Source organism: Zosterops lateralis (genome assembly GCF_965231275.1).
Source record: "Zosterops lateralis genome assembly, chromosome: 6".
NCBI lineage: Eukaryota > Metazoa > Chordata > Aves > Passeriformes > Zosteropidae > Zosterops > Zosterops lateralis.
Genome location: NC_139761.1, coordinates 33,859,278 through 33,875,450, shown reverse-complemented (window position 1 = coordinate 33,875,450; position 16,173 = coordinate 33,859,278). Strand labels below are relative to the sequence as shown.

Here is a 16,173-nt window from a genome sequence, read left to right as displayed (position 1 = left end):
CTTATAGTATTGTGCTTGTTGAAGTTCGTGTAGGACCTGAAGATGCCTTGAGAAAATGTCTGTGCATCTGGGAATTGTCTCATGGAAACTGCCTGTGCTCTGTTCACTTTCATGGTCTGTGCTCTTGAGAAGCCAAAGTGCCCATTCTGCCACTCGTGGCTAATGGCAGTGTTTGGCAGAATTGTGTCACTTCAGCCCGTCTGAGGCCTGAAGATGAGATGGAGATGGTTCCAGTTGAGAAGTTGGTGCTGTGCAGAGGGATGCCCTGTAGAGCTCTTTCAGAATTATCCATGATTTAAAGCAGAGATGCGTGATCTGTTCTGGGCCGATGGAGAACAAAACTGAAATGGCTTCAGAGAAGTTGGACAGGAAATAAAAGTGCAGCCTTGTGGCCTGTGAGTTAAATCTCAGGGTTCCTCATAAATTCAGCATGAATTTTGTAATGTCACCCAGGGCCAGACACTAGCTCAAGGTATTTTGCTTTGTCTGCTTTCCAGATATGAGAAGGAGGTCTATGGGCATCCACAACCTTTCTGAAGTAACTTGCTCTTATACTTTGATATGTGATGATAATGTAGCATTTGAAAGCATCTCTGCTCTCATTTGCCCTTTCTGGAAGAGTGAAGTAGCCTGGCTGCAGAAGGGACCCAAATAAATTCACCTCTCTTCTTGTAATGTAGCTCAAGCAGTAGAATGAGGAAAAGAGCACCAAAAGGATGTGCTTCAAGATACAGGGCCCTTTTCCAAATAAAACCACTCTTATGTAAAAAAAACCCCACCACCTCTTATTTTTCTCAGGAGATTAATAATAAAAAGCAATAAAAGGTGCTTAATTACTTACTCTTCTTTTTTCCAAGCTTCCAAATCTGGAAGGAAACCAGGCTATTTTGAAAAAAGAGATCCCAGACTTTCACAATGCATGCATCCGTCCAAAGGGCCATTGCCATAAAAGTATTTACAGCTGTGCTCTTATCCTGCTCCATTCCACAGTCCCAGTAGGGAACAAGGCCAGAGTGCAGCAGTGGAAAAGCTCGGTAGCTGTTGAGCAATGCTTTTTTCCAAGGAAAGATTCTGCCACACTATTTGTGGCCTGGTGAACTCAAATGAGAGCAGGTTAGTAGTGAAAGGCCAGTTTTGAGGCAACTAAGAACAATCCTGTTGCCATTTGGGGTAATCTTTCTTTTGAAATCTCATGCATGCTGTAAGTAGTAGTGAAGCATTTCTAAGTTTTTGGCATGCTGTGCTTCAGTATTAAATGAGTTCCTCCTTTTGTGGTTCCCCAGCAGCTTAAAATGGCATGGCTGCTGTGGTCCACTCCACCCTCCTGCTTGGTTCTTGTGTGCTCAATTTTCTTCTGTAGAGGCTTGTTAGATTCTGCTGAACTGCCTCCATGCACTACTGAGCAGACCAGTCTTAAGAAAGTAAACAATTTTCTTTGCTGGGTCAGTGAATTGAATTGACTCTAGGGTCAGATCTGAGAGTTGGAGGGAAGACTTTCCCTGTGGTAGCCCTGAGCTTTTAGATACACTCATTTTTGAGTAACATCCTCCTTCTATTTAGAGAGTGATAGAGGCGTTATCAGGTTGTACAAAGTAAAGGGTTTGCTTGGTCTGCTATTCAAACACTGTGAAACACATACATTAGCACTTGAACAAACTTGTCCTTCTGGTTGCTACCATTTACTCTTCAAACAGTAGTTTTGTGTCAAACAGCTTCTGTATGTTGAGATGAGTTTCATCTCTTTGATTCACTTGTTAGGGTCTGTGCAGGTAGAAGTGTTTGAGATGTTATATATTCGCTGCTTGTGTTTTGACATCAAACTCTTCTCTTTCAGACCAGTTCACATGGTAGTCTTTTGAGATCACTCCTTCAGTCACATCTCTTGGAAGAGGTGGTCTGTCCCCTGTCAGTGCCCCACATGCCCATTGTTTAGAGCATGGGCTTACAGATTGCAACCACAAAAAATGTATTGTCATCTGTTGTGGTGAAATTAATTTCTCTCCCAATAGATACTTTTATCTTTACTAGTTGAGGTCAGAAGATGCTTTTTAAAGAGTTTTGTTTAGCCTACATAGTACTGACTCTATTGTAGTTTAGGCCTCAGTCTGTCCTGCACTTCAGACTCGTATTATTATTCCAGTGGTGGTGCATGGTATCACTAATTACAGAGTGGCTGTGATTTTAATTTTGAGATGGCTGCAGTGGTGCTTCTGCCAGAGGCTCTCAAGTAGTTTGGCAGTTTGGGGCTGTGCTAGACAGTAGTGTCACTAAGTGTCACCTATATCCTTTCTAGGACCTGCACTCTGCTGAGATGGTTGATCCTTATTCAGAAAGTATTAACTCCTCCACGTGATGGGGGAGGAAAGGTGGGATGATCACAGGAAAGGGAGGTCTGCTTAGCAGTTTGTCAGTGAGAATGGAGGCAGCAGGACAGACCCTAGTGATTTGTGTGGCTGAGGAGCTCAACATGTTGCCCTTCAATGTCTAAGGGCTGCTAGGGATGGAGGAGACCAGACAGAGGCAGTTGAAGAGTAATTGTTTTTCTCAAGCACCTCTCTAGAGCCAAGATCATCTGGAATGCTGTTCTCTGTTCTCCTTTGTATTAATACATGTTATCTAATACTACTAGAAGTCCTTAGCAATCTGAGCACTTGGTATGCTTTAAAATAGTTTTCAAGGTATTCTAAGCCAAACAGAAAATGAAAAGCCTCTCCAGAACATTAGATGTGCTGGAGCTGTAAAATTACTGTCTCAGATTCCCTCTTCTACAGAAATATCCTGCAATTTCTTTGAGTATTTAGAGGTGCAAATGCTTGTGCTCCACAAGGACATCGATGGACATGAAATAATGTAATGAGCGTTAGTCGTGGTACTTAGCAGCACTGATTTGGTTGGGAACTGTTGTTTGGTTTGTGGGAAGATTGCTGACTGTTGTTTTTTTTTTTTTTCTTTCTTTCCTTTCCTGTGTTTTAGACATTTACAGCATGGTGTAATTCTCACCTCCGCAAGGCTGGGACACAGATTGAGAACATAGAGGAAGATTTCAGGGATGGTCTTAAACTCATGTTACTTCTGGAAGTCATTTCAGGTGAGAGAGCTTCTGTGTGGTGCTGCCCAGGCAGGAGACTGACTGCAAGGGCTATAATGCTGCATTTTTTGCTGGAATATAAGAACAGCTGCTTCCTGATTCAGAACAAATTTCTCTCTAACAAATACATGTCTCCAGCAGTGGCCATTTTGGAATGCACTCCAAAGCTCACGGCCTGTGCAGGCTGCCTTTTGCATTCCTGCTCTGGCTTCTTGGCTTTTCTCTGCCTGTCAGGAATACACAGCCTCCTGTGAAGATCCAGGCAGTGGCTCTTAGGGCTTGGCAGGGCTGATGAAGCAGCTCTGGGAAGTGCAGGAATGCTGCACTGGGAAATTGTACCAAAGCCACATGACAGTGGGAGTATGAGAGAAGTTACTGGAAGAAGAGAGTCAAACCAGTAAATATTCTGTGTCATGTAGTTTCAGCCATGACTGAAGTTTTTCCATTCTAGTTTCAATCTGAGCTTAATGCTCAAACCTTCATGGGGAAAAAAAATCCAAAAGAAAAGCAAAATCCTGAAATACTCAGTCTGAAATAAAAGCAGTGGCATGAGCAAGTTAGGTCAGATGTGTTTTTACTGTCACAAATGTCCCACTACTAGACAGATATCTCCCAGGGATTATTTCATATGAACAGTAATCCCTTTTGATGTGTTCATGAAATAAAAACCTCAGTAAAATGTTGTAGGAGGGATTGAAAAAGGCCAAGACTGTATTTATCAAACTGGGGTTGTTCATCACCAGCTCACAGACTCTTTTGCTGGCTTTTGAGCCAGTTACAGGAATCCAGTGACTTGAATTCCTGACCTTGGTATGTTTTCCAATAAAATGGCCACGATAGTAGCATTCAGACTGCTTTTCCTATGTCCCTTTTCCTTCCTTACCTTCCCTTTTACCATTTTATGCAAAAATTCTGTCAGTTTATCATCAGTATTTTTCAAGAAGTTATGAATATAGAATAAACTCTCAGGGGGTTTGTCCATGCTGGTGGTTTGGAGGGATCCGAGTTAGAAACACTATCAAAACTTGTGGCGTGCACATTGTTTCTGCAGTGCCTGTAAGATATGAGAAAGCTGAGTCTTGTTAGTGTATTTTCTGCATTTATGTTCCCTCAGAGAGGTCTGCAGCCTGGACACTGGGGCAGATGGGCCTTGATGGCTTAGCTTATAATAGTTGGATTGGAAGATAGGGGAGAGAAGGATGTCTAGGAGAAGGCGGATGAGACTTGGTGCTAAAGCAGAGGATCTTGTATCTCACGCTGCTTAATTTCCTTGCATCATCTCCCACTCTTCCTCTGCTGTTGTCCCTGTGATAGCCTGCTGGCAAGGCCTGTCAGATCCACCTCTGTTTGGGAAGAAGCCAGCAGCTTCCAGTTGCAGTGGCGTGGGAGGTGGCACATCCCTGTCCCAGTGCTGAGCGGATCTGTGCCTGCAGCCTGCTGCTGCATGGCTGGGGCACAGCTGGGGGCTGCATCCCACCAGAGACCACAGTCCTTTCACACACTTAAGAGTGAACATTCTTTCCCTAGAGACAGCAGAATCTATGCAGCTCTCCTAAGTACAGTGGCGAAAAAAGAGAAACATAGCACATTTTTTCCTCATTTCACTTCCATCATTGCGGTTCCCTTATCCATTGTGAGCCCCACTGCTCATACAGACCTCCTTCCAGCTGCCAGCTCCTCTAGCAACCCCTTAGGTCCATAGCTGGGGAAGCAGCAGCTCGTATGGGAGCAGTGTGTGAGGGTCAGGAGTCTCCTGATGTTTGGCAAAGCCTCACTTGTATGTTTATGCTATCTGCCAAAACAGTGAATCTCTGGATGGCTGTTAGCCCTCTAGTTCCAGCTTCTGGCCTTTTCTTTCAGCTCTTAGCTCACACTTTCCTCTTCACATATTTTGGGGGACTGCAGAACTGCTAATAGGAATTTGGCATGAGCAGGGTTACTCTGTGGCAGGCTGATCTCCTCTAACCCAGAATATAAGAGCTTTCAGCCATGAGAGTGCTGGGTCAGCTTGGCTAAGAGCCATATGGAGCTGAGTGCCCCCTCCACCTGGCTGGGATGTGTGGGAATGAGGGAGCACTGTCTCCCTCTGCCATGGCAGGAAGGATGGAGCCTGCATCAGGGAAGCTGCTGGACACCCTACTGTGGAAGAGGGACTGCCACTGAAAACCTGTTTCAGGGTGGGAGACCCTCACATGTGTCCTTGGGAACACATGCTGCCAGACAGCTAGGGCAGGTAGGAAGCAGTTTTCCCATCCAGTGCAGTTTCCCAAAGTATAGGAAGTAATGATGGTCTGCTTGGTACCTTCTGGAGGTGAGCTGTGCTGCTGACAGGTCCTCTTTCAGCCCCACAAGAGCCCCTTGGTTCCCCAGTCACTGTACAGTAGGGGACGTTCCGTGGACTGTCCTGGGACTTCGTCATCGCAGGTCCTCTCTAGTTGGACGTAGCAGCTACAGCCCCCCTTAGAAACTGCCCCAGAAGATACACTTTCATTTTGCACCAGGTGTGTTTCCTTCCCCTGACAAAGCCATTTTAAAAATAATACAAGACTGTAAAAGGCTAAACTTATATTTAGTACTTTTAAAATAAAGTTGTAAGGTACTTTTTTTCCCCTTCAGACAGACAGTCACTAATTGAAATTTTTCCTAAACAAATTTGCAGTGAGCAACTTCTTTGCCAGCACATCCTCCTTGTGTTGTTTGGCTTTTAAAGCACAGCCTTGGGCTACTTCATGAGAACCAGGGGATGAAAGCGAGTAGTGGACCTTTTTCATCAGCTAGGAGAAGTACTGAGAAATAAAGCCAATGATGCCAATAGCTCAAAGTAGAACGTATTTCTAGCAGGCATCCTTTTAAGAGTCCGCATCATTGATAATGTATGGCATGGAACCCTACGATCCTTTCTTCTGCAAATTAAATCTGTAATGAAGTCCAAGACTGAAGGAAATAGTCATCAGATTTTAAAAGCTAAAAGGTTCACAGAGAAAGGATTTGAATCTGAGAGAGGTTTGCAATCACCATCAATTACTCAAGGATCTCACGGCTGTCAGGGGAACAGCTCCAGGGAGAGCAGCTCAGATGCTCTCACTGCACTGGCATTGCTCATGTAGCCACGAGGTGAATTGGATCAGCTTGCTATTCCAGCTGAAACCTAATAGTTTGTCTTTATTTTTCGTTTTGCAAGGCTAGTTTACAGTCACATTGAACTAAAGGAAATGGCTGGGTTTTAGTTGGCTCAACCCATTTGCTGACATTTGGCTGCATAAAACTGCTTAAGTCTATTGTAAAATTACAGGTTAAAATGTCATTGTGAAACTGTCACAAATAACTGTCACAAAAAATGCTTCAACTTTTCTTTAGAATGACTAGCATTATCCAAGTGGAAAAATAAAGCAGTGTACTGTGACTTGTACTTGAGGTTGCACCAAAGCAAAAGAGTTGGGATTTTTTTTTTTTAGTCCTAGGAAGGAGGTAGTACCATAAAATATATCTTTTTACCTAAATTGTCAGACATCAGTGTTTGCTTTTAAAAATTAATCTGGTTTTATCCTGTAGTGTGAGAGGTAATGACACCAGTTTCCAGTAACCACTTAAATACTTCTGAAGGATTGTAATTTCCAGACTTTTCCTTTGGCGGACATGGTTATGGAGATAGTATTCTCGTCTCTGTTTTAGCTTTTCCTTGCATCTGTGTTAGGAAACAAGTCGAGTACTTTTCTTTCTCACACTTAAACATCAAATAAAGGGTTTGAGTCAGCTTATATTGGCTTAAAAATTCAGTTCAAGATAGGAGACTTTCGGAACTAAATAGTTCAAGTCACTTGCCTAGACTTGCCCATTTGATCTCCTTTTAATTACAACTTTTTTTAAGTACAAAACTGGCTTGTGTTTTCTTTAGACTGTTTTTATATTCTGGAGCTTGTGATCTGGAAGTGGATGTTCTCTTCACTTCTGGTGTTGTGTCATATGCAGGTGGTTCCTGAAATCCCGTTTAATTGTGTGTCTGTTTGAAGTTTCTTTGAAAAGTCCACCTGTCCAAGCTTTAGTTTGGTTACTCTGAGTGTTTGGGTTATTGTTAGTATAAGTAGACTGTGAGTGTAGTTAGAAGCAGCCTATCAAGCAGGACATGACTGCACTTAATGTACCTCTTTCAAATAAATATGGTTGGAAAATGCTTTTCCAAATCTACCAGCTTTGTCACAGTCAGGAGCTGGGTGTTATCCTGATTTCTGTTCTTACCTCAGGGCTAGGTTGCTTCCTTCTTTGTGCCTCAGTATAAACATTGAAAATGCACTTGTGTAAAAGACCTAGTATAGAGTTAGAATTACATCGGACTTAGGGGAAAGGAGTCAATGTGACAATCCCAACAGTTATAAAGCCACTTTGCCAAAGAAGTAATTTTATTTCCTGCTACAGGCAGTTTTGGCCATTCACTGGAGAGACTGGAGAGGTAGGAGGTCTGAGTCTTGGCTGGGGGAAAGAAAAAGCAAGGTACAAGATCACCCTCATATTTGACTGTAGTAGTTCTCTAACACTTTTATATTTTTTTGCCTTTTTTCTTATTAGGTGAACGTCTGGCTAAGCCTGAAAGAGGCAAAATGCGAGTGCACAAAATATCCAATGTGAACAAGGCCTTGGATTTCATTGCCAGCAAAGGAGTCAAGCTAGTATCCATTGGAGCAGAAGGTAAAGGAGCCATCTGATTTTTCTGAGCCCAAGCTGTGCTTAGCCCTTGCCTTTCTTTCATAGCTGCATGTCATTTCCCTTTACACCTCCCAAGCCCTACTGTGTTCTTCTAGAATAAACAATTGAGTTTAAAATGGCATATAGTAGGCCTTTACCCTGGATTTAAATCCTGTCTTCACACCAGGCTGCCAAACCTGATTACCATTTGGGATTATTGATCAGGTCGTCCTGCTTTTCTCTTGGTTCTTGTTAAGGGAAACTGAGCAATAGCAGAAACAAATTAATTGAGATATTTCTTTCTCAAATAAGGAAAGCTCTGAATTGAAGCATAGCAGCTTATTTGTATTTGGCTTGTTTCAGAGCTGCTGGAGAGGATCTGTTGCTGGAGGACATTGGATGGGTCAAAGCCAAGTGCAGTCCCCAACACAGGAGAAGGACCCCAGGGGCTCCAGTTTTCAGGGCTTCCAGGCTTCTGCTTGTGCACCCTACATAGCTGGGTGCTCTGGCTGGAAGCCTTGTATCACTGTGTAGAGACCACCAGTGTGGGCAGTGTCTGGGATGCCATCAAGACCTTTCAGATCATGCAGAAAGCAGGCAGCTGTGTAGGATTTTTTCTTTTTAGCAGAGGTGGTGGGTATTTTGCAGATATGTCACCCAAGTCCCAGAGGGTCTTACAGGTTTTCATGACATTTGATCTGTTTGTCCTTCCTATGGATTCAGGTTGTCACTGTTGCTGTGGAGACACTCTGCTTCTGAGATATTTCTAGGTTTGTCTTTACAGTGACCATGGAAAATGAGGGAGGTTTGTTATCTCCACCTTGCAGATGGAAATACTTGGTTTCTCTAGGGAAACAGCCTGACACAGCCAGGAAATGAGCCCATGATACAGTTCTGGATGAGTATTCCTTCTTTGGGAGAGTCCTGGGCCTGCAGGGCTGTGCTCTGCCTGTTCTCAGCTCATGAGGTCAATGCAGCCTTGGCATGCTCTCCCAAATTCTGAATTTTCAAGCATTCTCTTGGGGCATCTTCAACGCCTGTACCCATCCTATGGCTTGATTGTTCCATGTCAGATCAGGCAGATTACCTCAGCTACTTCAGGTGCTTATGTTTGCCTTGCCAAAACCTTTACCTCAACATACTGCTTTAACTTCATGGACACTTTGGAATAATTTAGAACTAATGTCAGGGACATTGCAGACACCTCTTCACTGTGTTTGGTGTTGAAGAGCAAAATGCAAGAGGTCAATGGCTGAATGATACAGATATTTTGCATGCAAAACTTTTCTTCAAATTTCTCAGTTTTTTCAGCAGTAGCAACCTGAGGCTATTGTTGGCTGTGAGTACTGTTTAAGGAGCACAAATATGTATCTAAAGGTGATTTTGTGCCCTTATAAAAAAGGTGATACATCCAGTGTCTTCTACAACAGTCCGTATCTGTATAGGAGCCTTTTCCGACTGGAAAGTGGGAAGCTGGAAGTGGACCCAGAGATGGTCTGCCTTAAAATAGCTCCTGTTTTCCAGAGTATGTGTAAGCCCTATCTTTCTTTCTTCCTAAATTCCCCTTTTTTTCCCTTCTGATTCTGTTCTCCCTGGCAGTAATTTCTTTTCTTCTTGTAAGGGATTTCTTTTTTTTTTTTTTTTAATCTCTGTTCCTAAGTCAGCTGTGACTGCATCTCACAGCACTTAGAAATCATTTGCAAGTCAAATGATCTGTGACCGAAGATCACCAGGGCCCACTTATTCAGTATGGACTCATAGCAGTTACTCTGTTCAGAAATAGGCTGTCACAAAATGGCAGAAGTATGATCCATATCAATCTGAGTAGTGATCCTGAGCTCCCCTGCCAAATGTTTCCTGGCTTTCCTTTCTCCTGGTGCCTGTGCAGCTACATGGATGATATATATGGCTTTCTTTAAACTACCATAGGTGGCATGGCACTGCAGTTTAGTCTAAGGTTAGCTGTTTACACAGAGTGCTTGGGCCTGTGCTATGATGCCAGCTTAGGCCATGTAAGTGTGGTCACAGCATGGACTCCCCCACCCTGGTGCCTGCCTGTGCACACCAACCAAGCCCAGGCCACTCTGCTTGTCCCCAAGGAGTGTAACCTGCTGCAAGGACTTCTGCCCAGCCTGGCAGGTACTTGGTGGGCAGTAAACTGCACATCAGCTATAAAATGGACTTTCACTTTGGACAGCACAGCAGCTTATTCTGTCCACGAAAGGGGTTATGACCCTTTCTGAAACATGAATTTTAGGGACTTGCTTTGAGACTTTTTAAAGACATCATGCAGCACCAAGGTAGAAGGTCAAAACCAATGAGTCAGTTATAAATCTGTACCAAAAAAATGAGCTGTAGATGCCTGGGTCAGGTTGGACTGATGTAGAAAGTTTTCTAGGGAGCTTTTCTCCCACAGGAGAAAACCACAGTGCAGCCACAGTGTGGTGGTACTGGCTGAGGGAGCGCACTCCTTACCTCAGAGGCTTGTTCCATCTCTGGGTGTCTGCTGGGCAGCAGGGTCCTGTTTGAAGGGTCTGCAGTCCAGCTGTAGTTCTCTGAACATATTGGCCATCAATGTCCTGGTTCTTGGGGGGGTTTGCTTTGTTTTAATCTAAACATTTTGTTAGCTGGAGTCCATAGAATCAAAGTGTGTTGTGGCATACAGCAGATCAGTGTAAATCTGGATCAAGGAAGACTCTAGCCAAATGGTTTTCATCTGCTTTTAAATCTCAGTGTCATCTGACACCTCAGGAGCCTTCTTTTGCTGTAATAGATTCCATACTCATGTCAAATGCTCCTGGGATTTAACAGATTGAATAGGTCAAGTATGTCACCCTAAGACTGCTTTATTTTTTTCTTTAAATCTGCATAGAAGGTTGCTGCTTTCTTAAACAGATCTTGCTTTACTTCAACATACACATAACTTTGGATGAACAGACCCCTATTCTCACCTGCACAAGTAAAAGGAGAAATAAAGTTTAGAGATTTCAGTGATTGCAAAAGTCCCATCTGAGTAAAACACCTACTGAAGGACTAGGCAGTGCAAACTTTCATTTATTTCACTATGAAAAGGGGGAAAATAGGGTTTCCCCTGAGTGAAGCATAGCCTTTTATTTGTCTCTATGTCCTGTCCACTCTGTTAGGGACTTGAGAGTTACACCCTCACTAACAATGCCTTCTGTCTGTCCTAAATCTGACAGGACCATCAGGAGCAACATGCTTTCTGAAGACAGGGGCGTGGATAGTTGTTCAGCTGTATTTGGCTTTTGTTTGACAAACAAAATGCAGAGCAGCCTTTATGTCGTTACCATTGTTGTTCTATGTCTCCAATTCCCAGATCATAGGATCAACTATCCTGCCAATTGTTCATGCCCTGCAACTTCTCTCCATGGGGTAACCAGAGGCTGTGCTTTCATGGGCAGATCAGAAGTATCTAGGAGGGCATAACAGTTTCTGTGATGTTGATTCTGCTTCTAACTATCCACGGCAGGAAAAAAAAACTTAATGATTTTTGCATTTTTCAAAATAAGTTCATGCATTTAAAAGAGATGGTGGCATTTTAAAAGGCACGTCTTTGTGGCCAACCAGTACTGTAGTTTCTGCATACTTGTTACTTGGTACAATGATAGGAGCTGGGTGGAAGCATATTCACTGGTGCAAAAAATTTCCTTCTAATGGATGCGGATGCCTCACCAGTTTTAGCCAGCAACTGATCAACTCTCAAGTTGAATGTAAATCACATTGATTATGTGTGCTTGCTTGCTGCTGTTCCTTCAACAGCTGCTGGTGGTGAAGTGCACACAGTGCTTTCAGAGACCCTGCCTAGAAAGAGCACTTGGAAAGCAGAGTCAGGCTTTTAGAAAATACTGTCTGATTACAAGCCTTTTAATACGTGAACTGCTCTCACATTACTGAGTCTTCCTTATATCAGCAGGGAACAAGCGTATTGTCTTTAATTAAACATTAGATTGTTCTAGCTTTGTAGTGTTGCATTCAACTTTTTAACAATTCCTGTGGAGTTTCTTTTCATCACCAGGAAGCAAAAAGCTTCATGCAAACCTGTTTTGCAACCATGTTTTTCTCTTTTGTTTCTTGGCCTATTCTACTATACTAGAAAGAGACTGGCAGCAGATGAAGGGTCATGAATTCTGAAGGAAAAGGAGGTTTGTAGTGGGGAATGCTGGGACAGAAAACCAAGTGACTGAGGGCCAGAGAGCATAGGGTCTTCTGATCAGGCTGGTTGACTTTTAGCACTAGAAATGAAAAATGCTTGCCTGCTTCTAACAAATAATAACCATTTTGTCAATTGTTTCAAAGAGCAGGAAAAAAAAAAAAAAAAAGAGGATTGTGTGGTTTGTTAAATGTGTATCCTGGGATGGATCACTCACTAATGTCACTGACATCAGTATCTGCTTGGTAAATGGTGGTACTGTGTGAAGTGAAATGACATGTAGAGATGAAGTGGTAGAAATATTCTGGATTTCCTCCACAGCAGTTTTGTTTTGGTGCACTGTTAAGGAATAATCAGTTATAGGAACAGGGAGCACGTTTTCCTTTTTAAGTGGGTATGAAGAGGGCTGGGAAAGAAGGGATGCTTCCACCTTAATTCCACCAGCTGACTTGGTAAAACTGGAATTTGAGGATGTGACCAGAACATAGTGCTGAGTTCTTATGTGACATTAGCGACTTAACACTGTTGGTTTTATGTAAGTGTCTGGACCTTTATTTCCAATTAAAATCCATGGAGCAATAATATTAATTACCTGTTTCAGCTCAGTGGTTGATTTATTACTGCTCATGAGGCATTTTCAATTTTCATAAGGCATTTCAATTGAAGTATTGTCATCAGATTTTAACCAAGCCCATTGAACTAAAAGAAAAGGCTCGATTTAGTTTCAGGTCTTAAAGATATCCTAGAAGAGTCCTGCCAACTGTTGTGGGTTTTACAAGCACTGAGTTTTTTGCTTTTTGAAAATCCCGATGAGTATCTATCACATAAACAAAACAAACAAGCTGAAAATGCAGATGGTTTCTTATATTTTAGCTGCAGTATCTCAGGTATTTGTAAAAATAGTAAGGATTTTCCTTTAAGGTGATTGCAGTGCTTTATTGGAGGGGTGAAGAATGCAAAAAGTACAGAACTGAATACACTTGCCAACACATGACATTTTCTTGCATCAGCCTAGCAGACAACCCCCTGACCTCAAAATGTCTGTAAAAAATTAATTTATGTGAAAACCATCAACAGACAAACACAGTCTTTTCATGCCAGCAAAAGTAACTGTAGGTTTTTTGTATTGAACTGAGAAGTTATTGGCTGTGTAATTCTGGGCAATCTGATGACCCACTAAGAGATCTTAGTGTACTCTGAAGCTTAAAAAGGAGCGGAGACAGACTTTTACTGCAGTAGAGCAAGGTGGCATGTCTTGTTTTCTGTCTTTTGCATCTGTAAATCACTAAATCAGATGTATGTCAAAGGACAGTAGATCTTAAAATTCTGATTTACACTGGAAGCTGTGTGACATGTGTCTCTTAAATCACAAGTCTTCAGGAATTTGGACACGAATTCTGAAAATTTGGTTTTGGGGTGTGTGCTGCAGGTCTGTTGATTTTTGAATACAACAAAGTTCATAAATTGAATTTTTTTTGTAAGAAAAGCATTTTTTTAGCAGCTTAAAATGAAAAATTCAAATACTGTTACTTTTGTGTCAGTATCCAGAGAGGTGGATACTGACACAGATCCCTTGCCTATGCCACAAATTGTACTTGCCCCTGAATACTATGTGTTCCTGCTGGGCAGCTTTGTGAAAGAAGTGGCATGGAGGTGTCTACAGTAGTACAAAAATGGTTTCTGACAATCTTCTTGGGACTTGAATTATTCTACCTCCAAACAGTAGGTTAATTCTAACCATTTTATTACTGAAAATGCTCTTGTAACTTGTCATTCGTTTGTGAAAGATCCTGCCATACAGGGACCTGTCAGAGAATGAGTAGGAGAAAGCAGCTCAGCTGGTTTCACTATGCAAAAATGTGAAGGCTGTAAATTCTGTAACTGTGTGTATATATATCTGTGGAATTTTTGTAGATGTTGAGGATCAGTACTTGACAACCATCTGCTCACTGTTTGGACTATTTGGCTCTAGTCCATACATGGTGGAAGCTTCTTTCTGGGCCAGCATTGCCTCAAGCACCTCTCCCCAGGACCTTGATTCTCCATCATAAACAGATCGTACCTCACACACAAGCAGTTACCTTGTAAAACCTCCAAGTTCTTGACCCTTGCTGATTTATATTGTGGAATCCAATGAGCAGTAAGGCACAGTCTGCTCACAGTCATGGTTTATGTTATGTTCTGCACAGACTGGTCAGCATGAGTCCTTGCTTCCTCTTCCAGCAGGATGCATGGACTTTGAGAAATGCTCTGTTGTGTCTTTTGGCAAATATACGACTAAAAGAAGTCCTATACAGACAGTCTGATGTATTTAGGCTTGTTTGAAATTAAAATGTTTATGGTATATGGTTTTCTTGGTGGTATCTTATTCACAGGACAAAACCAGCTGTCAGAGCCCATCTGCTCTGGGAATTGTCACTGGTCCTTCTGGTATATTTATACTGGGGCAGTTATATAGATGACCTGGAGTAAACAGGGGATAAGAAAGGAAGGGTTTTCCTTTTCTCGATTTGGCTTCTCTATTTTAAGTAATAGTAATTATACCTGAGGAAGGTGCTTTTAGGCCTCTGTGGGGAATTACACTGATCTAAATTAGTGCTTATTCTCAATCTTTGGGATCGTCTGTGTCTGTTTTGCTCTCAGTATTGTACAGCAAAAGAACCAGTCTGATTACTGGGTTGTGTACTGTATCTATCAGCAGAGCATCTGGGAAGGCAGCGAAAAACAGTTTTTAGTAGGAATTCCATTTCTCCCATCTGCAAAAGGGAATGTTCCCCAATGCTCCTGTTTTACAAAGATTTGCAGTTGCAGCTTTTTATGTCTTCTCTTTCTTCTCTTTCTATAGAAATCGTGGATGGCAATGTTAAAATGACCCTTGGAATGATCTGGACCATCATCCTTCGTTTCGCCATTCAGGATATCTCAGTTGAGGGTAAATTTTAGTTCTTTCTTGCCGCTGTTCAGTAATGGACAACTGGGGTAACTATATGGCTTTGTCACTTAAATAGCCCAAAATGTGCTCTTAAGTGAGTCACTGAAAGATCCTAAGGAGCTACCCTTCCTAAGCTGCCCTGGCGTCTCATGAACATTTATGACCAAGCTCAAACATATTGACAAGAGTTTTTCACGTGCTTCTCTTACAAGAGATTTCAAGCTCAAAAGGATGACTAAGCCTGAAAATAAACTTCAGTGTTGGAGTTTGATTCTGGGGCTAGCACTCTTATCACTTAGGAGTCCTACAAGACCCTCTAATCCCAAAAAGCTATCTCCTTATTACTGAACCTCATTAAGAATATAATAATAACAAAAGTATCCTAGTAGACTTTTCCAAACAAGAAATTCTCTCACAACTGAAATTACATAAAGCACAATTTAGTGCAGTCTCTATCAAAGAGGAATTGGTGATGGTTTTCTAGCATATGCTCCAGAGACTCCTGTTTTCTAAGAAAATTAGTTAATTGATGTGTTTTCATTCTTTCTCTAGAAACATCTGCTAAAGAAGGACTTTTGTTATGGTGCCAGAGGAAGACAGCCCCCTACAAAAATGTAAACATCCAGAACTTCCATATCAGGTGAGTTACGGGCAAGAACTTAGCTTTACAATCTGTGTTACTTTCCTATGTCTTGAGGGCTTGCCATGCTTATACTGTATGTTCAGCATTATTCATGACAGACCTCCCAAGGCAATGCACGTGCACATTACACAAGTAACAGTGTGGTCCAGAGAGATGCCTAGGAAACTGAAGGCATAGGTTCTAAGAGCATCCAAGTACCTACATCCTAATTCCTCACTCAGGTTACAATTGCTGCTTTCATAAAGTTCCTCAGGGCATTAGGTCCTCCAAGAGCAGCATTTGAGGCATGGGCTAAGCAAGAGAGCTTTTGCTCTTTGAAAACTCAGAACGCTTCAGGAGCCATGAAAAAAGGACTACCTCCTAACTTTTGTGGTATGGCAAAACTGGAAAGGAATAAGAGGTTCTCTTGCTCTGCTTTTCATATTTCCATACTAGCAGATGTTCCAGTGAAGATTCTGCATAATAGTCTTTTTTCCAGCACATCTTGGAGCCTTGTATGAACCATATAATGTAAAGCACTTCTAAGCTTAACTGCCATCCCTGCTTGCCAAAACTTCAGTGCAGCTAGCTGGGGACAGTGTCTTTTCCCTGAGGAATGTACTTGTTCCTCCTTTATGGCTTATGTCTACACCTGTATTCAACCTTGAGCTCACATTCTG

At 42.2% G+C, this 16,173-nt stretch overlaps 1 protein-coding gene across 3 annotated transcripts in view; it reads left to right on the top strand.

Annotated features, from left to right (window-relative positions):
* The window catches only part of ACTN1 (actinin alpha 1), an 85,757-nt gene that overhangs the window by 37,110 nt on the left and 32,474 nt on the right, over positions 1 to 16,173 (top strand). For all 3 annotated transcript variants that reach the window (XM_083864065.1, XM_083864064.1, XM_083864066.1), the window contains exons 2-5: positions 2,974 to 3,088; positions 7,652 to 7,771; positions 14,785 to 14,871; positions 15,424 to 15,511. In XM_083864065.1, coding sequence (XP_083720191.1) covers positions 2,974 to 3,088; positions 7,652 to 7,771; positions 14,785 to 14,871; positions 15,424 to 15,511 — 410 coding nt within the window. The remainder of the gene's footprint in view (positions 1 to 2,973; positions 3,089 to 7,651; positions 7,772 to 14,784; positions 14,872 to 15,423; positions 15,512 to 16,173) is intronic.